Source organism: Atheta coriaria, unplaced genomic scaffold (genome assembly GCF_025399875.1).
Source record: "Atheta coriaria isolate IRGN ID8LTWV9N9 unplaced genomic scaffold, Caltech_Dcor_3.1 hic_scaffold_5_pilon, whole genome shotgun sequence".
Lineage (NCBI taxonomy): Eukaryota > Metazoa > Arthropoda > Insecta > Coleoptera > Staphylinidae > Dalotia > Dalotia coriaria.
This window is the reverse complement of record NW_027045447.1, coordinates 3098749-3118883: the sequence shown is the minus strand read 5'-3', so window position 1 is coordinate 3118883 and position 20135 is coordinate 3098749. Positions and strand designations below refer to the sequence as shown.

Genomic DNA, 20135 nt, shown 5'->3' with positions numbered 1-20135 from the left:
TTTACACGCTAAATAAATTAAAACTAAGTTATATTTCTTTAATTTTTGTTTTTAGACTAAAATAACTTTATTTTGTATATTTTACAAGTATATACTAATTAAGTGTATATTTGTGTACAAATTTCACACTTATTATAAAATGTGTTATAAAATCTAAGTAAATAAATTAATAAGTTAATATTTCCTCTCCGCAAACTGTATTTTAATACCGGTCAAGGACTTTAATATAATCGCTGAGCGAAGTTCAAGTTTATGTACGGGACTCGCAGGTTTCAACTCAAATTGACGTAGAATCATACTCAGGAGACATTTCATTTCCATCATGGCGTATTTTTGCCCGAGACAGTTTCTTGGTCCTGCGCTGAATGGAATAAAACTGAAAGGTTTCTTTCCGTCGTAGTTTTCTGGACTAAAACGTTCCGGATCGAATTTTTCTGGATCAGGGAAGTGGTCAGGATCGTGATGGATACTGTAAGGTAGGAATAAAATTGGAATACCAGGTGGAATAACAGTACCATCTAAAAATAAACAAAATATTGATGAAAAAAATATTTTTTAGATATTTTAAACTTACTGTAGTCAAGATTTTCGGATACAGTCCTACTGAATAACGGTGCTGAAGGATACATCCTTAAAGATTCCTTAATAACCATTTCAAGATACTTCATTTCATTGAGATCAGTGGTTGTACACATTCGTTCCTTATCACTACCGAAAATATTGTATAATTCATCAAATGCTTTCTTTTGCACTTCTGGATGATTCGCAATCGCAAATAGTGTAAAACTCATCGCAACAGAAGTTGTGTCATGACCAGCAAACATAAACGTAGAAACTTCGTCACGTAGTTCCTTATCATTCAATGGTCTACCATCAATTGTACTTTGCAGTAACATATCCAAAAATGGTACCTTTTTCTTGCGTCCGAAATCATCTTCGTTTTCTGCAACTCTCCCAACTTCTTTTTTATCTGCTTCTTCTTGTAACTTCAAGCGACGTGTTTTAATTACAGAATCTGTATGTCCGTGTAAAACTTTTAGTATTGCTTGTTCATCTTTATGCATTTTAGTTCTTTTATAAATCCACTCAATGTTATACAAAGGTGTAAAAGCTCTGGCATTGACAAGATATGTAATATCATGAATACATTTAGCATATTCAGAAGATTCTTCTGTTTGGGCATTCACAGATAGACCCATTGCAGTTTCTAAGTAAAAAACAAAAAATTATTATTATATTATATTCAATAAATGTTATTTTATTATTTACCACAAATAATATCTAGAGTACATCGACTCATAAGCGTTTGAACTTCGACACTGGTGTTGCCAACTTCATTCTTGAGTTTATTGATTAAAATAACACCATTTGAATTAAACACGTCCAGAAATTGCTCCAAAATTTTAAAATGAAACGTCGGTGTTATCAATTTTCTTGCTTTACGCCATTTATCCCCTTTGAAACAATTGTAAACATTAGGTTATGTAATATTTTTAGGGTTATGTTATAACTAACCGGATGACGTAAATAATCCATGTCCCAACCATGGAATAAAATGAAAATACGTTTTGTGAGTTAATGTGGGACTGCCAAGGACACGTTCAATTAGAGTATAATCAGCTGTTACCAATACAGTGCGAAATCCCATGTGCATTCGCAGCGTTTTCGATTTTAGACGTTTCATCAAGTTCGGGAAAATATACATGGACTCTACAATTACACAGTTTATATTAAATTATGCTAAAAATAGACTTATAACAAATTTAACCTTCTGGATCCTTGAATTCCAATGCAGTTCCGATGATTGGCCATACTGTCGGTGCTGGAATATTCTTCAACTTGATGTAATTTTTTAAAAAGGCATAGGTCCATAGTGTTAGTACACCGACGACCAAAGCAACGATCACTTCCAGAAACATGATTACAACTGCTTATCAACTTGTTATGCTTGTTATTAAACTAGTTGTACCGTTATTTATTACGCAACGTCCACCTCTCATCAATCGCTGAGAGTGGCGATGCAACTGACTTGATGTCACCATCGACGCTTGTTTATAAATTCTCCGGATAACTCGAACATTGCTCTAGGTGTGAAGCAACTATGTACACTTATCATAATTGGTTTAGCAGCCATTTGAAGCATACAGTGCAATTTTTGCGGGATAAATGTTGCTCAGTCATCCTCTCATCATTCATAATATAAACTGAGCAAAGTCCAGAAACAAAAAATCGTGTGATGTTTATTATTTTACGGATAGAGATAAGTATAGCATGTAGAGACAGTTGTAAGGTGAAGAAGTGAATATGATGACTTGTAATTTTTGTTTTAAACCACAAACATAATTATTATAGATTGTTATTCAGAAATGACTTTATATATGTTTTGTTATTATGACGATAACAAAACAAACAATTTTTATGTCATTAAAATTTTGAGTAAAAATTTTGATTTTTTAATTAAATAAAGAATTATTTTTAACAAAATGGAGGAAGAATGTCTTTTGGAGGATACAGATTTTATAATTCAAGAAGATCAGGTATAAAATGCTAAATGCTAAATATAAATGCAGTTTAAACATAAATTCTTAATGTTTTTATATTTTAAGAGGGCAATGCGACAAAATTACGATCAACAACAAAATATGACAAGAGAAGAAGTAAGTGCTCTTCAATAAACCGTAAAATTAGTAAAACTATAAATATTATTTGGTATCATAACAGTATGAAGCTGCTTTCGGTCAAAATCATCCCCAAGAATCAATTCTCGAATGGTTTGACCGCTCTGTCGAAGGAGAGTTAGAAAAACACCGCAACAATACAAGTTTTGGAGGAGAAAACCTCTTGTTAAGTCAAGGATTAGCTCATCATCATGTTATTGAAGGAGGTGCTAGTGGTGTGGAGATAATGAGCGATTTAACTTCCACGGTAGACACAGAATTATCTGATGCAGTTCTGAAGTTTGCAAAAGCCGAAGCAATCGTAGCATTTGAAGGCGCTGTGCGTGCAGCAGAAAGAGCAGCAGCTGAAGCTCCTCCAGAATTAGCTGAAGAGGCGGCTGCTGCAGGTGCGCGAGGATATCAAGCTGAATTAACAGGAGTGGTTAGAGATAAGGTCCCAGGGGATAGACCAATCGAAGTAATTGGATATGTTGGTATTACAAAACCGAAAAATCCGCGCCAATCAAAAAGATAAATTGAATTAATGCGGTTTAGATTTCGTGTGGATAAATTAATGTTGTATTGTAAGAAATCTGATTGTTTTTGTGCGTTTTTGTGCTCGATTTCTCTTTTTTTCGAACCGCTAGAACAAAAAATAGATCTATTATAGTAGAAAAGTTTCACTCCTAATAATTAGAGATGAACGGCGAGCGGATATGTGTGTAGAAACATGTAAACATGCAGGGAACACACCTAAGGCTAGAGCGAATGAGAATGTAAGAAACATAAGAAGCATAAGGAAGGTAACGAGTGTAACGACTACCAATGAAACGAAGACATTCCAACCGACAAATTGTACGCGCGGAAATTGTAAACTAAATTCCAGCGGTAGTACTCATTGTGGCTTCTTGAGGACGCTGGTGTTGTGGGAGTCTCTTCTTGTTGCCAATTACTTTGAATTTTTAAAGATTAACAAGTTTTATAAAGTAATTTGAACTTATTTTGTTTATGTTTATAACTCGACTATATTTATTTTAATTTTTAAATAAATTTAATTTAATTTTACTCTTGTTATATGCTGTTTCTTTAAATTTTCGTTTTAAGTTTAAAGAGCTGTTTGCCTGACTTGGCAACAGCGCTGGATGCAGTGACGTTTTGCCGTCACTCAAGAGAGTCGTCAGTCATTTGTTATTTCGTTTATTTTATCGATATTCGTTTGTTTCCTTTTAATTTTTCGTTTTCAAGTACAGTTTATCGACTTAATATGTAACCATAGCACGTTATCGATTGCTCAAAGGTGAATTGCGAACACAGTGCCTACTCGAATCACTTCCGCGTGTGATAATCTTCCATCCGCTGCGGAGAAAAACGAAGAATTGTACAAATTAGGTTATAATATTTACGTATGTTAGAATCAAGAGCAATACATTAACAAAGTGGCATAAAAAAGTAGGTAAACCTTATACACATCGCAATCATGTTCACCAAGAAGAAAAAGAAACCGCAAATCTCAACGCCGACGAATTTCGAGCATCGCGTTCACACTGGCTTTGATAAACGCGAGGGTCGCTATGTAGGGCTTCCTCTGCAATGGGCCTCTATCGTCGGCAACAATCAAATTCTCAAGTCAACGAATCGCCCTTTACCTTTAGTCGATCCATCTGAAATTACTCCCACCGAAATACTCGATCTGAAAAACATTGTCAGAGGTAATCACAATCACAACCAAAACCATTCACAACTTCCGAATCAAAGGCTACAGCCACAAATGCAGATGCAACCATCACTCAAACCAAATGGCATTATACTTCCAAAAACTTCCAATGTGGCGAGATCCAATTCGCTGCGTTCTTCCAGCCCGCCGCGATTACGTAAAGATATAAAAAACAATACCAATGTGCCACCATCAGTGCCAGAAGAGCACATTATGCAGTATCCATCCATGCGCGGTGATAAAATGACAACAATGCGCGAAAACTCACCCGCATTGAGTCAGAATCAAGAAGGACATCACAACGGCAATCAAAATATAAACCAAAATGCACCAGGAATGCATGAGCATTACTATGGTGGACAAAACGTTAACAACAAACAAGTATCTCCTGCCGGATCGATGTCATCCGTTCCACCGATAGGGCTGAATCACATGGGGGCGCATTCACACTCCAGTGTGGGATCACACCATAGCCAGTTGAGTCAGAACAGCCATCAGAGTCAAGGACAACCCGTGCATCACGGCCACACCGGGGCTTATCCTCAAAGACCTGATCAAAACCAAAATGTAAAGAATGGAAATCAACATTTGGGACCTGGTGGTGTAAATCCACATATTCAGGGGAATCACATGAATGCACAGAACAACAGCACTACAAATAGCAATAGTGCTATTGTTGCTAACAGTGCGAGTGCTGTTGCAGCGGCTGCTGCAAAACAACAGCATGAACAACGACTTACTCACGAACAAGTAAGTGTCTTGTTAAAATACACTTCGAAAACATGTTTAAACATATTTTATTATTGCAGTTCAGAGCAGCTTTACAAATGGTGGTTTCCTCTCGAGATCCACGTGAAAACCTCGAACAATTCATAAAAATCGGTGAGGGATCAACCGGGACGGTTTGTATTGCCCGTGAACGAACCACAGGTCGACAGGTCGCTGTAAAAAAGATGGATCTGCGCAAACAACAGCGTCGAGAACTTCTTTTCAACGAAGTGGTAATTATGCGCGATTACCACCATCCGAATATCGTAGAAATGTACGATTCGTATCTGGTAAACGACGAACTTTGGGTAGTTATGGAGTTTCTCGAAGGCGGAGCGCTCACAGATATTGTTACGCACGCTAGAATGGATGAGGAACAAATTGCTACAGTATGTAAGCAATGTCTTAAAGCCCTGGCGTATCTTCACTCTCAAGGTGTCATACATCGCGATATAAAGTCGGATTCGATTTTACTAGCACCCGATGGCAGAGTAAAACTGTCCGATTTTGGTTTTTGTGCGCAAGTTTCACAGGAATTGCCGAAGAGGAAGTCTCTTGTGGGTACTCCATACTGGATGTCACCAGAGGTAATCAGTCGGTTACCTTATGGACCGGAAGTTGATATCTGGTCGTTGGGTATAATGGTGATTGAAATGGTCGATGGTGAACCGCCCTTCTTTAGTGAATTACCACTGCAGGCTATGCGTCGGATTAGGGAGATGCCTCCGCCGAAATTAAAGAACGCGCATAAGGTTTCACAAAGATTGTTGAGCTTCTTGGATCGTATGCTGGTAAGAGATCCGGCGCAGAGAGCAACTGCAGCTGAGCTCCTCACGCATCCATTCCTAAGACAAGCGGGACCACCAGCTCTGCTGGTACCGCTTATGAGAAACGCGAAACAGTTGTTAATGTTTCAGAAAAAGGACGATGGATGAATTGTCATTGCAATGGAAAGTGTTACGAGCAAAAAACCGAAGTTAAGGTAGGGATTAATTAGGAGAAAGTTAGCAGGAACGAAATAATCTACATTACAGTTGAAATGATGTTTTTTTTGCGATGACTGTTAAGTTTTACTTGTTGTCATGTTGACAATTTCTTGAAACATGATATAAACATTCCAAAAACTTCTTGGTAAATGTTTAGCACGACAAAATTACCGATATTTTAATTCCATCTAACAGTATTACAAGTTGGCTATTCTTTATTGGACCTACATTTGTACTTATAAGAATTTTACAAGTTATGATATGACATTACTCAACGAAGCGTTGAACTGAAACTCGAACTGAAAAACCGTCCGTTGGAATTTTTACGAAAATTGTGCCTTTATTGATCAAATATCAATCAAAACGTGCTACTTTTTACTTAAATAATTATTTTAAATACTTCTGACGACTTTACTCCACGTGGCTATCTATTTACCTGTTCAAATATCGATAAACAAATACGAATAAGTAAGCAGTTAATTATTTTTAACTAGATTAAACAAAAGAGCTAATGGTGTTAATATATTATTATAGTTTGTAATGTGCTAAATACTTATTTTAATGTTATTATCATTATAAACTTGTGAAAAAACTTGACACGTCGGTATCCAATTTTACGATTGGACTTATTGGTGATTGATGAAAAGAATCTCTGAATAATTAATTCTAATATTTATATAAATATATAAAGCATTTAAGGAATTGAACGAAATGTAATTATGTAAAATGAGCAAATAATTACTGTATCCAATAAAATATTGTATTAAAATATTTAAATAACGTCCACAGAATCAACTCAAATATTTATTACATAGATAAAGTACTAAAAACAAGTAAATATTAAAAAACACAGTGGAAATTGCGATAAAATTAAGTCATAGCATAAATATCATTTAATCTTCAAAATGCGACTGCTCCTGGAAATGGTCCTCATAGTGACCTAACATTCGCATGCCTTTGGGATCAAATGGTGACTGCATGTGTAAAACAGCCGGATATCTCGTGCCCATAATTTCGATTTCGTAGCGCCCGCTTTGCAGGAAATCTTTGTTTACCACTTTACCTTCTGGATGCTCTACATATCCAAGACCTATACTACAATCCAAATGGTAACCGTATTCTCCACGACGTAGGAATCCAACAATGGCGTCGTCCCTCCAGATTGTCTCCAATCCGTGCACAGTGACGGTTTTGTCCGGAATAGTGAAGAAGCAACGACGTTTACGCACGCCTTCGGACTTTAATCGTTCAACTTGGTCTTTACCTTGGTATGGTCCATCTTTACGACACACAAAACCAAGACCAGCTTCCACAGGGTTGTCATTACTACGCAAATCATAATTCCAAAGATGGTATCCTTTCTCACATGAAAGTGAATACAACGCGCGGTAACCTGCGTGTTTCAAGTCGAATGAACGACTTACTTGTTCGATTTTATTGTAAATCGGTACACAACTCGCTGTTGGGATATGCAATTCATATCCTAACTCGCCAATGAAGCTCACACGGATTGCCCTGCACGTGTGGCCATTGATTGTGATCAAATGCGACATACCATAAGGGAAAGCATTATCTGTGATTGGTGTTTCTGTTATCGACTGCAATAATTCTCCACTTTTGGGGCCTTGAATTGAAAGAACTCCAAGTTGGTCTGTGACATTAGTAATAACAGACTTGAACTTCTTCAGGTACAGTTGTTTCTTAAAGTTTTGAATGGTATGATTACCAGAAGCACCTCCAGCTACAATATAGTAACCTTTCCCTTTAAGAATGGGTCCTACAAGTCTACCAGCACCTGGGATTAAAGGTGTAACTGTCACATCAGCTTCCACACCACCTCTAGAGTTCAACGAGCAGGTATAGACCATTTTTTCAGGTTCCCTGTCGGTATTAGCTGTGAATAACCAATCAGCAGCTTCAGAAGCATCCGGACCTGTCAGATACATCTTTGCGAAGTATGACAGGTTAAACAGAGCGACATTATTACGTGCAGCCAGGGCTTCTTCGCCAATAATATGGTGATTCTTAGAGTACCCAAACATATAGTCACGTTCAAGTTGTTTAACGTATCTTTGGTCAGCGTTTATGTTGTGATCATAGTATCCATACCAATCGTAACCACGAACCGGTGCTGTACTGTCTTTAATATAATATCCGGGACGTTCCCAGCCTTGGGCTTGCTCCATTACAGCTCCATGAGCTACCAAAGCTTCATGGAAGGGATCAATCTTTATATTTCTCCCGGAAAGGAACTGATCATGCGGAAAGACAATAGAATAATTTTTAGCGTAACTCTCATGACTTGTTTCTGTAATCCACGCGCGGTCTCCTCGCATATCCTTGGTAAATCTTCGAATGTCATAGTTAAACATTGGCAGTTCCGGTCTTCCTTTCGTCATCCAAATTGCAAGTTGTTCTGCACATCCTGTACTCAACATCATACCAGCTGAGTTAAATCCTGCGCAGTGGTATAAACCATAACAATGTGGGTCTTCACCCATGATTGGTTTGTGATCAGGTGTGAATGATTCAGGTCCACATACAGTTGATTTCACTCCTGCTTTTTCTAAAGCTGGGCATAATCTCGAAGCCTTTTCAATGTGTTGATCAAAAATAGAATGGTCTAACTCATACAGAGAAAACTGGAAGTCATTTGGGACGTCTTTAAGGATCACAGGATTAGGTTCATAACCTCCCATCTGGATGGAATCTCCTTGAATACGGAAATACACTGAAGCATCATGATCTCGAATGTTTGGAGTACCTTTAACTTCTGGAATTGATTCAGTTATGATATAAGCGTGTTTCATGGGACTAATAGGTACTTCCACATCGGCCATCTTGCCAATATTCCTCGCCCATACTCCGCAAGCATTAACAACCAGACTGGTTTTGATTGTGCCTTTATCTGTCTCTACTCCAACCACTTTTTTAATTCCACCTGTGCGATCAAGGAGGATATTAGTGACTGCAGTGTTTTCAAACACTTTACCGCCACTTTTCGTAGCTCCTTTGATCAATGCAGAGCAAAACATTGACGGATCAATATCACCATCTCCTGGACTGTATAATGCCGCTGTGAAATCATCAGGGTTCAAAATGGGGGACAATTTTACAGCTTCTCCTGGTGAAAGCATTTGGCTTTCAATCCCGAAGAAATGTCCCAACGTATGCAATCTGGAGTATTCTTCAATACGTTCCTATGAATTATTATGCAACTTTTAGCATGGTTATTACTATTGCTTTTAACAGTTTGCATAAATTTGATTAAATAACAAGCTAACTAACCTTTGATCTGGCGATAAACAATCCACCATGTTGGATATATCCAGAGTTAAGGCCCGTCTCGGCCTCTAATGATTCAAGCAGGTTTTTCGTTCTTGCAAGAAGTTGTACTTCGACATCGTTGGGCCGAAGACGCCAATGAAGGCCAGATGTATGCCATGTGGTACCGGCAGTAATCTTTGCTTGTTCCAAAAGGACTGCATTGATTCCACGCTTTGCGAGTTGGTACAAAACATTGGTACCAGCTACTCCTCCACCTTAAGTTAAGGCAATGCAATTAATCGCAATTGAAATTCATTAAGAATGAAAACAAAAACAATAAATACCAATAACAACGACGTCGGCTTGAGTAGGCAGCCCTTCCGCACTACTATAATGGCGTACCTTGGGACGCTTGAACACATTTTTGGTAGCTGCCCGCAACATTTTCACGTGTTATCACTTTCGAATGCGTTTTTGACTCGTGCGGCAGTTGGCGGCCGACTACTGGACGCATTCAGGTCTGTTCAAAGAACATTTGGATGCTGGGTTGTGTACAAGCAAGTTTACATTGATAAACAACGATGTATGTATGTAAATCCACAGGGTGTGCCTGTAAAATCACACTTTAATCGCCATTTTAATTTAGATGTTTGTAATAAAGCATCAAATTCAACTTGAAATTAAGTTTATTGTCGTAAATACGCAATAACACGTTGGTTTAAAAGTGTTTAGAGTTGATTTAAAGTGTATTTAAAGTTTTATTGTCGTACTGTATGAATATGCAGTTGTTGCTTTGATAAATTAACTCTGATTAAGTTAAATCGTCTCGCTGATGGCGAGCGCTTAGATAAAAACAACCAACATGACCCCTGAAATCGACCGTTCGTTTGCGTGTTTGCGTATATTACGTCTGTTGACTTTAGAAGAAGATGTACAAACTCAGATTTTGATGTCAACTTGGGCAATCATTGTTTAATTTCACTCCAAAGTATAATAAATCACAAACAAACAAAAACAAGTGACAAACTTTCTGGTACAACGAATTTTAACGTTTTGATTTAAATTTTTGCAATTATTATAAACAGAAATCGGTTTGTAGTTAAATTGAAAATGTTATCGATTTATTTGACCTTAAAAATCGGAATAGAGCAAGAGCAAAGTACTCGCAAAACTGATCAATAAAATTTTGTTTATTTCGTTTTTCAAGTTTTTAGCTACAAAAATTAAGATTCTATAATAAATTCTATGTCTAAAAATACTTCTCAACACTGCTACTTCTCTGGAAATAATACATTATATGGAAACAATCCGAATACATTGTTTACTGCTTCCAGGATAATCGCACGGATTGTTTGTAAGACAATGGGTTTCAGTTCATCGTAGAGAACATCAATGTTATCATTGATTGCATTGTTAATTGAATCATTCAGTTCTGTGTTATTCCCGAAAAGGTTCTCAAAGTGCACACGGATGACTTTAATTTCAATATCAAGTGATGTATCCTTGAAACCTAAATATTCTTTGTTTTTCTTCATGAATCTCTGACTTTTCCATTGTCCACGAACTTTTAAACCAGCTAAAAATATAAATTTGGTTAGAATAATGCTGTAAAATATTGTTTTGTGATATCTCTTACTAAAATTTCCAACAAAGTCTCCTTTACTATTGATATTGATAAGTAGAAAGTTTCCTTTTGCTTTATATGTTGATTTCATGGTGACTTCAGGTATATTCATCTCTAAATCAGCTGTCATTCCATCCGGGATGATTTTAATCACACACCCTGTGAGATTAGTTGCACCTAAACCGCTCATATTGATTTTTTCTAAAACTGTTTCCAATCTGAATGTTCTTGATTGTGTAAAATCTAATAAAACTTTGTCGACTAGCAGTGGTTCCACTTTGAGGAGGTTCATTTCCGGAATGCCATTTTTCGTCAGTGGTACCAACCGTCGAAAATTATCCGCGTAACAATCACTGAGATTCGGATCATTTCTTTTGCAGATTTTTACCTCGTCAACTAAAATGTATATTTTTTAAATTTTTTATATATTTACAAAATGGTTGAAGATAACTTACTAATCTTTTTCTTTGCAAATGTGTACCCAACCAAACAGCAGAAGCTGATGACACAAGAGACGACTGTCGCGCTGAGCCGCATTTTCTTAACTGAGTGTACACTTTTGGCTTCTTTTGCAAAACGCGTAACGCTTTCGTTGCCAAACTTGTTGCGTTTGCGTTTCTGTTGCAAGAAGTGATCTTTAGGCGCTCGCGAGCGCTGTTTGTGGTGTTAAGTAACACTCGGTAACGAAATGGTCCCCGGTGTGTCGAGATTGATTGCAACTTCGATCGGTACGTCGATTGGCGTTACATCGATCTCTGCGGAGTCTTGCTGGGTCTTTGGTAACCTTCTTGTGTGCATTATGTGATTTGTCGATTTCTGGCACATTGACCGACGATCTCAAGAAATCAACTCACATGCTAAAACATTTAGTATTACTTAAGGGGATTTTCTAGTATCAAAACATTCAAAACAATAGAAATCATATTATAAATTAATTAATTTTTGTTCAAAGGGAGGTAAATTACAAATAAATTAGTTTATAATATTTTTTTTCATGAAATTTAATCAATCCTTAATGATTTTGATTAATTGTGTAATTATTCGGCAAAACGAGACATTTAATTGCAAGTTACTACTTTCAGTTCTTAAAATTTTAAGGATTAGTGCTTCTAATTTAATAGATCGCTTTAGAAAGTAATTAAGTAGTGCGTGTGTTGAGTTTACACGAAACACAAACTTTTATTAATATTACAAATCACAAACGTGAATAAAATCATGTCGATTACGCAATGGATTAAAGAAGAAATTCACTTCTGGTTCGGTCCGGCTCAGATGTAACCAATAATTTGAGAAATCAAAAATATGGTCCTAATTCTAATATATAGCAAATATAACAGATATAAAAATTAAAAATCAACAAAAAAATTCAAAACATTTCAATTGGCATTTATAATGGATTATACTGCAACTCACGCATTGGATTTATTAGAAAAGGAAAATAATATGATTGAATGAACTAACACTTCATACTTTTATTTAATTATCGTAATAAAACACTTTTGAACACGATCTTGAACCTACTACAAGTAATTAACACTCACTGCGCTTTCTTTATGAAGTATAACTAATTACAATAAGCAATAAGCAATTTGAACAATTAACAAGTACAGTCTTGACATAAGTTACACTACATATTTAAAACTGAACAATTAAAATTATTTATTTATTTGGTTAAATACCAACGTAAATGGTATCACCAACATTGATTTCACCTCCTTGATGTACTCCCAACATGGCTCCCATGACAGTCAACTCTCCTTCATATTCTTTATGCAAAACATTCTTCAATTTTCTATACCTGAAAGTAAAAACATTATAAAAACACAATTTATTTATTTAAAATTATATATAGTACTTCTCAAGAGTATGCAATGGTTCCCTATCCTGATTCCTTGTGCCATTCTCTGGATCAATTGTAGTAAACATACATCTCGTGCAGGGTTTGACATTCTTCAGAATAACATCTCCAATCTTGATCCATGCCCAATAATCTTCAATGAATGGCGGTGCTCCATCTCCACTAATAATAAGATTCGGGCGGAAGTTTTCAGACGTAATAACAGTATCCGATTCGATTTTAGTGTTTAAATCATCAATGGAAGCTTGATTGATCATCATAACAGCAGTAAGATCAGAATACAACCCAGTGGATGTATTTAATTCTGTATAGTTGTTTAACATCTTTTGATGAGTTGGCCGTAGATCACGTTTGTGTTCATCAGCAGCATCGTGGAAGACCAGACGTAAACCTGTGTCTTTACCATAGATGTAACGTGAACACCAGCTTGCTGCTTCATCTCCACAATCCAGAGCAAAGATTTCTTCTTTTTGATGAAGACTAAAACAGTATAAATCATATTAAATTGTATTTAAGGTTATGTTAGGTGTTATAATAGACATACGTTATCTTTGTGGCTTTGACGTCACCTTCTTTTGGTATTTTCACGTAAAGTTGACGCATTCCAGGAGCTTCAAAACTCACGTGCCATTCGTCGTGGACACCCACCTCGATGAGAACCATTTTGGGAAATGTACGAGCTGTTTTAAACTCTCCATTTTCAGCCCCAACGACAAGAAATGATCTGTTATAAGTAAATTTTAAGGTTATTTCATTATAAATTGACAGAAAATCAAAATGGATGCTATCTTTTAATATAAAATAAAATATTTTTACCTGCTAGGACGAAAATAATGTATTACTATATTATATTGTAGAAAAAATTCATGATATTCATGCTGCTCACTTAAATTCGAGCCGCATTCAAGTGTAGCATGTGGATTGCTGTTCTAAATATAACGATTATTACCAGAATTGCATGTGACATGTGACGATGTGTACGACATAAGTACAAAAGTTATCTAGCGTCGCTTATAAAACTTGTTTCTCGCTTTTATTTGCATTATAATGATATTACTCAACGTAAACAACCGAATAATCGCGATTAATTAATATAAATACGCAGTAAATAATAAATATCACAAATAACAGTAAATAATTACCGGTCATATAACTGTAGAGCCTTTTCATATCGACTATTGTGCTTCAAACCAAATTTCGTACATTCCGCCGATTGTAACTCGACCCGACGACCACTTTTCAACGGATACAGGTGAATCTTCTGGATGGTGGCTACTTCTCGCCATTCTGCGGGTGGTTTGTTGTCTTTTTGGGTGTTTCTATGACGCTGGTACATCCAGACGGCGCCGAGAAGGCCTGTTAACGCGACGACGCTGGTTGCCACCGCACTTTCCACCGACACGGCGCGCATTTTGTCGTTGACTACCGACTTACTGTGACCGGCGATAACCGGCGTATATTTATTGTGTTTACTCAGATCGGCGCGCCGGCTCGCATTGTGATACTGTGGAGTTAAAGTACACCAGCGGGGCCTACAAACGTTCACATTAAAATGCATTTTTAAACAGTAGAAAGTTTTTCGACCGGGTGAAAGTTTTTTTCTACTTGAATTTACAGTACCATGGTTAAATAAATAAAAATATTTATGGTTTAGATTAATATCTACCTGTTAAATACGTTAATACTATCAGGAACTATGCTATGCATGTGTTATCGGGGCATAAAAATGTTAAATTGTTCACAATTTACCGTTTTTTAGTTTGGGCCGTCACTGATAGGTGCCGCTAGTATTCACTTTTTAAATTAAATCCAATATTTATTCAGTGTATAAATACACAAGTAAAGAATATATTAAAAATATGCATAGCGTTCACAAAAGATTGATTAACAATAAAACATGAAGTTGATACAGTGTTTAAAAGATTGCGTTGACTTTTTCGGTGTGTGATAGATAACAAGCCTCGAATTCAGCGGCCGCTTCACATCTGTCAGTGGATTTAACTGTATATGAAACAAAATAAACACGAATTAAAAATCAATCTAAATCTGTCGCTATTTTAACTAATATGCATTGAATATTATACTAGTCAAGGTCAACGATTCACAACAACATGTTTTTATGTTTTTTTTACGTCAGTGCATAAATAATACAATAAAAAGTTGAAAGTTTTAGTACGTTACCTTCTGGCAGGCAAATTTCAACCATGATTTTCACTAAATTTTTGTAGATGTCTTCATCTTGTTCCTTGAAACCGCGCAGAGATTTCAAAATTCCTTCCTCGGTGATTTTCCCATCTTTTTCCTTCATTTCGTAAGCCTCGTAGTAACAAGCAATCAAACATTTTCCTTCCCTTCTGGTTGGGTTCTTTTTCTCGGTTAATTCATCCATATCTGCTTGGCTGGCATTTTCTTGCTTTAAACATTCTTCACCGATTTCATCCTCCTCTTTCATTATTGCTTCTAGGAATTCTTTACTGAGCTGTGAACATTATTCAATAAATTATAATTAAATAATTACGTTTTAATTATTCCTGTGTATTTTGCTTACTTCTGCAGTGACAACTGCTAAACACAACGCGAAAACCACGATAAACTTCATATTAATCAGTAATATGAACAACAAAACTAAAAATAACGGTAATAATTTCGTGTTGCTGATGCTCAGGCTCAAACTGTTAGATTATTTGTTAAGCGCTCCTCTTTTATACGGTTTTATACAATTCATTAATTCATCTGTCATTCTCAAGGACACGATTCGCGGAAACTTTGCAGACATAGGTAAATATTTTGTTACGTAATTTATTGTGTGTTGGTGGGTGCTTAATTTAAATCGATGTCGTGGTATTAAACTAATTATTTTTTCACACTATTACTTACTACGCGACATTAATTATATGAGAATAGGAGACGATTATGTTTTCGACAGGCATTCTTTTGTGATTTGGATTTAAGTATGATTGATTCTCATTAAATCGGCTAATAATATGTTTGTACCATATTTAATAACAATATATTTTTATGTATTCTTTTATTCATAAGCATTATTATTAAAAGAGTGTTAGGACATAAAAACATTGATTTCAAATAAATAATAAGAACATTATTAAAAGCTTGAATCAATCATTCAATTAGATACTGATCGGTACTGCGCAGACTTAACGCGCGACCGCAGCGCCAATTTGTGCAAATTATCATTTTAAACGTAACATAAAAGCGAACGTTCTTTTTACAAACACGTTAGCAAGTGACGCCGCGTAAGTATTGAGTGTCAGGTAAAAAAAACATAGTAATTTGATAGTTTATAGTAAATACGTTAATAAAATAGCAACAAAAAGTGTGTTTGCGTGTTTATATTTTTATGAGTTTACCCTAAGACGGTAAACAATGTAAATTTACGTCTCCAAATTACAACAATACATTTATAGCCGTAATTTCAGTGATAATCTTCATTTATTCTTTAAAATAGAAGTAAAAACAGAGTAAATTAGTTTCTGATGCATTTTATTCTATTACACATACATTTTTTATTTGTTTACAAACATTTGAACTATTTTTTGCACAACATAATGAAACACAAATGTGTAGTCAGCGATTAAAAGATAGCGTCTGCTTTTTTGATTTCCTAAAACATAAATCAAAATACATTTACTCGTCAAACATCATTAAATTTCATTTCATTTCATATACTCACATCGTCAGCGTTTTGGTGATAACACGCATCAAGTTCAGCGGCGGCCTCACAACGATCGCTGGATTTAACTATTTTCAAACATAATAATGCACATATTAACAAAAACATTCACAAATATACAATTTTGTAAAAACATGTATTCGTAGTTTTCAAACTATACTCATGGGATTAAGCGGTTGCCTACGTTAAATACTCATAATAACATATTATTACTACTGAACAAGTTTCGCGTTGTTTTAAAATCAAAATGTAAAAAAGTACCTTGTGGCATGCAATCCTCAGTCAGAAGTTTTACTAGTTTGTTATAAAGACCTTCATCTTCCGCTTTGTAAGGTGCTAAAGCGGCCATAACACCATCTTTAGACATTTTTCCATCTTTTCCTTGCTGGAAGCGGAAAAAAGTGAGTAGATCAACGGTTTTTATTAATATTTTTAAATAAATTATCACTTACAACGCCAAATTCTTCATTGAAGCATGCAATCAAACATTTGCCTTCTTTCCTGGATGGATTCTTCCTTGTCATTAATTCATCAATATCTTGTTGGCTTGCGTTTTCTTGTTTTGCGCATTTTTCACCAACTTCCATTACTTTTTTTAAGACTGCTTCTTGAAATTCTTTGCTGAGCTATTAAAATATTTGAAAGGTATATCAATATTTCCGTTATTATAAACAAAATATTTTATTCTCAAAAATTATAATTTTAAATTAAAATATGTTAAAGTTAAATTTTTAAAATGTTATAATCTAACCTCAAAATTTAACATATAACCTCAAAAACTTTGTTTTTAGTTTATAATATACTCACTTCAGCATTGACAACCACCACACACAACACAAAAGCCACAATAAACTTCATATTGTCTGCTAAAAATTACAAATATTTTGTTTTTGCCTTTATGGAGATGTCACCAAGACTGATTGATTCTTCATCAAGCTGTCTGTTTTATATCATTTTTAACTCACCCAGCGTTTATTGACAAGGTCGTGATCCACGTGAATATTGCAGACATTAATTTTTTTCTATTTACGTAATCCCTACCAACTGCGCAGCATAGTCATTAATATCCTATTGTTAATCATCATTTGAAGCTCTCGATTTGATTTCCGCCATTAGCATGCGGCACTCTATCGCATGTCTCGGCTAATTATTACTCTCGTTGCAGGAGCACACAATATGTGTTATGTGTGTTTTACGAGCATGCAATTATCTGGAATTTGTGCTTGTGTGCATGCAAAACAATCGTGTTTTGTACACGCGTATCCTTTTCGGGCAATTGACAGTAAATTACATGAACCTGTGTGAACTATTTTTATAAACTATGTATTTATATAAGCATTAAATTAATGTGTAGTTACAAACGCTGTGGTTTAGAATTTTAACAGTTCAATGACAACAAAGTACATATTAGTCAAATAAAAATTCTACATAGAATTATAGAGTATTAAATATTTATTCAAGGGAAACAATCAAATGACAACGTAATTTAAATTGTAACAACGAAATTATTTTGATTTGCATATTATAGAATTTAATAACAAATAATAACTTAATTTTGTTTAATGATTTAATGACATAATCAAAAATTAACGTAATTTGGGTTGCCCATTAGAAATTTAGATTAAAAAAATCATAGGAGCAGCAAATACCAAATTTTGAAAGTTAAAATAAGTATATTTTTACAGACTTTCAAGAAAAAGATGTAAATACAAAGTTAGATTAGGTTTTTAATTATGCAAAAAGCTTCTTTAACGGTCAAAATTTATTATATTGCTTTATTAGTTTATACAATTCATTGTTCAATACCGAGTTATCTTCTATTCCGTGAAATTATAGAACCATGTCCGCTTTCAAACCGGCCTGCAATCAGAAATAAATACAAATGTATTAAACTTTATTGAAGAAATTGAAGGAAAACTTACTTTGTCAGCATTTTTGTTGAAACAAGCGCCCATTTCAGCTGCGGCTTCACAACGATCAGCAGATTTTACTAGAAAACAAAATAAATTTTGTTTGTTTTTTTGAAATTCGGAGTGTTGATGGTTAAGTTAAGCTTTTTTTACCTTCTTTGAAGCAATCATCCATCAATTTGACCAGGGTATTGTATACACCTTCGTTTTCTTTCTTGAATGGTTCCAGTGACTTGGCAATTCCTTCTTTCGTGAATTTACCATCTTTGTCTTGCTGTATAGTGAAATTATTGGATTAAAACTTGCGTTTTTAGTGATTGTTAATGTAATTATAATAACTTACAGCACCAAATGCTTGATTGAAACACGCAATTAAACATTTGCCTTCTTTTCTGGTCGGATTTTGCCTTGCCATTAATTGCCCAATGTCATCGCCATTGGCTTTTTCTTGCTCAGCGCATTTCATTCCAACTTCTTGCACTCTTTGGATTAGTTTTTCCCTAAATTGTGGACTGAACTAAAAAATTGAGAATATAAAGTTTGTATTTTAAGAGTTTAATAAATTTTAATAACTTACAACATCAGCAGCATTTGCAAAAGCAACGAAAGTAAAAACAAAAACAACAAGGAAATTCATGTTTTATTTGTTTGTTTGTTTGATGGAATATTTTTATATCAAATACTGAATTGAAACTGTCCTTTCGCCATCATCCTGACGCATTTTATACAAAATTTTCCAGCAATATGGCCTTGCCATTGCTGAGACTTATTGCCTGTACGCAGACATCAAAAATCTATTTGCAAACGTAATTTAATTCATTTCTGTTGGTTCTAATCACGATTGCAATTGTTGATTGTCATTTGTAAGCCGTCTATCAGTCCATCTAGTTTCCGCAATTATTCCAAGCGGCGATTTGTGTTCATTACGGATTCAAATAATATACATCGACTCTTACGTTGGTCATGATAATCAAAAATGCATCATCAATCTAAAAATAATTAAGATTTAATTGTTTATAGCCAGAAATTAAAGATTATTTGTAAAATAATAATTTATATTCATTATTAAGAAGTATATTATTGAATATAAATAAAAATTTTGTTAATAATAATAAAATTATAAAAATTATGAGAAGTGTTAAATGTGACAATTTACAGTGTTACAGAGTTGCGTTACATAATTCTGTTGTGTTGACAATAATTATAGTAATAAAGGATTTATTTGTGCAAAATAAAATGGGTACAGTAATAAGTAGTATATAATCTATTTTGCAATCTGTACCAAAGTAATAATAAAATAAATTTACAATTATTGTCATTTTAGAGCACTTTGAACAGATTTTTTTGCATTTTTCATGTAATACTATTAAAACTTTGTTGGGCAAGTAAAGAATTATTACAAAAACAATAATTTATATTTATAAATAAGAATACAATTTTAATTTTGTATTTTTGGTATTTTTAGTAAATTTTTGAATTTACAAGCATAGTTAGCTATAAAACAGGTAATTTAACCTATAAATTATACAAAATGTGAAAATGAAAACACAAAATAAAACCCACGACATAAACTCGCGCATTTCTGGAAGAAACTAAATCAAATCGTCACAAACAAACATAAATTAAACTAGGGCATGACCCGAAACACGTCAAGCACGAC

General features: G+C 34.7%; 9 protein-coding genes across 9 annotated transcripts; 2 read left to right on the top strand and 7 right to left on the bottom strand.

The window, feature by feature from the left end:
- Positions 1-28: 28 nt before the first annotated feature.
- LOC135792247 (cytochrome P450 4c3-like) lies at positions 29-2043 on the bottom strand. The gene is made up of 5 exons (XM_065302862.1): positions 1769-2043; positions 1516-1710; positions 1270-1455; positions 575-1207; positions 29-518 (listed from the first exon to the last, which is right to left on the bottom strand). The coding sequence occupies exons 1-5, from the start codon at positions 1917-1919 to the stop codon at positions 175-177; spliced, it is 1509 nt and encodes a 502-aa protein (XP_065158934.1). The 5' UTR covers positions 1920-2043; the 3' UTR covers positions 29-174.
- A 32-nt stretch (positions 2044-2075) lies between these two features.
- On the top strand, positions 2076-3722 carry LOC135792251 (uncharacterized). The gene is made up of 3 exons (XM_065302869.1): positions 2076-2537; positions 2607-2657; positions 2722-3722. The coding sequence occupies exons 1-3, from the start codon at positions 2484-2486 to the stop codon at positions 3190-3192; spliced, it is 576 nt and encodes a 191-aa protein (XP_065158941.1). The 5' UTR covers positions 2076-2483; the 3' UTR covers positions 3193-3722.
- Positions 3723-3815: 93 nt separating this feature from the next.
- On the top strand, positions 3816-6905 carry mbt (serine/threonine-protein kinase PAK mbt). Its single transcript, XM_065302861.1, has 2 exons — positions 3816-5121; positions 5181-6905. The coding sequence occupies exons 1-2, from the start codon at positions 4135-4137 to the stop codon at positions 6072-6074; spliced, it is 1881 nt and encodes a 626-aa protein (XP_065158933.1). The 5' UTR covers positions 3816-4134; the 3' UTR covers positions 6075-6905.
- An 11-nt stretch (positions 6906-6916) lies between these two features.
- Positions 6917-9938, bottom strand: Sardh (Sarcosine dehydrogenase). The gene is made up of 3 exons (XM_065302860.1): positions 9737-9938; positions 9414-9667; positions 6917-9325 (listed from the first exon to the last, which is right to left on the bottom strand). The coding sequence occupies exons 1-3, from the start codon at positions 9834-9836 to the stop codon at positions 7019-7021; spliced, it is 2661 nt and encodes an 886-aa protein (XP_065158932.1). The 5' UTR covers positions 9837-9938; the 3' UTR covers positions 6917-7018.
- A 626-nt stretch (positions 9939-10564) lies between these two features.
- Positions 10565-11741, bottom strand: LOC135792212 (protein takeout-like). Its single transcript, XM_065302825.1, has 3 exons — positions 11472-11741; positions 11029-11412; positions 10565-10968 (listed from the first exon to the last, which is right to left on the bottom strand). The coding sequence occupies exons 1-3, from the start codon at positions 11551-11553 to the stop codon at positions 10664-10666; spliced, it is 771 nt and encodes a 256-aa protein (XP_065158897.1). The 5' UTR covers positions 11554-11741; the 3' UTR covers positions 10565-10663.
- A 732-nt stretch (positions 11742-12473) lies between these two features.
- Marc (Mitochondrial amidoxime reducing component) lies at positions 12474-14596 on the bottom strand. The gene is made up of 5 exons (XM_065302424.1): positions 14541-14596; positions 14017-14406; positions 13419-13598; positions 12872-13354; positions 12474-12814 (listed from the first exon to the last, which is right to left on the bottom strand). The coding sequence occupies exons 1-5, from the start codon at positions 14579-14581 to the stop codon at positions 12688-12690; spliced, it is 1221 nt and encodes a 406-aa protein (XP_065158496.1). The 5' UTR covers positions 14582-14596; the 3' UTR covers positions 12474-12687.
- Positions 14597-14669: 73 nt separating this feature from the next.
- LOC135791868 (general odorant-binding protein 28a-like) lies at positions 14670-15580 on the bottom strand. Its single transcript, XM_065302426.1, has 3 exons — positions 15423-15580; positions 15056-15353; positions 14670-14875 (listed from the first exon to the last, which is right to left on the bottom strand). Exons 1-3 carry the CDS (start codon positions 15471-15473, stop codon positions 14790-14792), a joined length of 435 nt encoding a protein of 144 aa, XP_065158498.1. The 5' UTR covers positions 15474-15580; the 3' UTR covers positions 14670-14789.
- A 778-nt stretch (positions 15581-16358) lies between these two features.
- LOC135791866 (general odorant-binding protein 19d-like) lies at positions 16359-17534 on the bottom strand. Its single transcript, XM_065302425.1, has 5 exons — positions 17373-17534; positions 17018-17191; positions 16827-16950; positions 16566-16633; positions 16359-16496 (listed from the first exon to the last, which is right to left on the bottom strand). The coding sequence occupies exons 1-5, from the start codon at positions 17421-17423 to the stop codon at positions 16467-16469; spliced, it is 447 nt and encodes a 148-aa protein (XP_065158497.1). The 5' UTR covers positions 17424-17534; the 3' UTR covers positions 16359-16466.
- A 775-nt stretch (positions 17535-18309) lies between these two features.
- LOC135792917 (general odorant-binding protein 28a-like) lies at positions 18310-19207 on the bottom strand. The gene is made up of 5 exons (XM_065303719.1): positions 19053-19207; positions 18819-18992; positions 18629-18749; positions 18488-18555; positions 18310-18425 (listed from the first exon to the last, which is right to left on the bottom strand). Exons 1-5 carry the CDS (start codon positions 19110-19112, stop codon positions 18396-18398), a joined length of 453 nt encoding a protein of 150 aa, XP_065159791.1. The 5' UTR covers positions 19113-19207; the 3' UTR covers positions 18310-18395.
- Between the last annotated feature and the right edge of the window lie 928 nt (positions 19208-20135).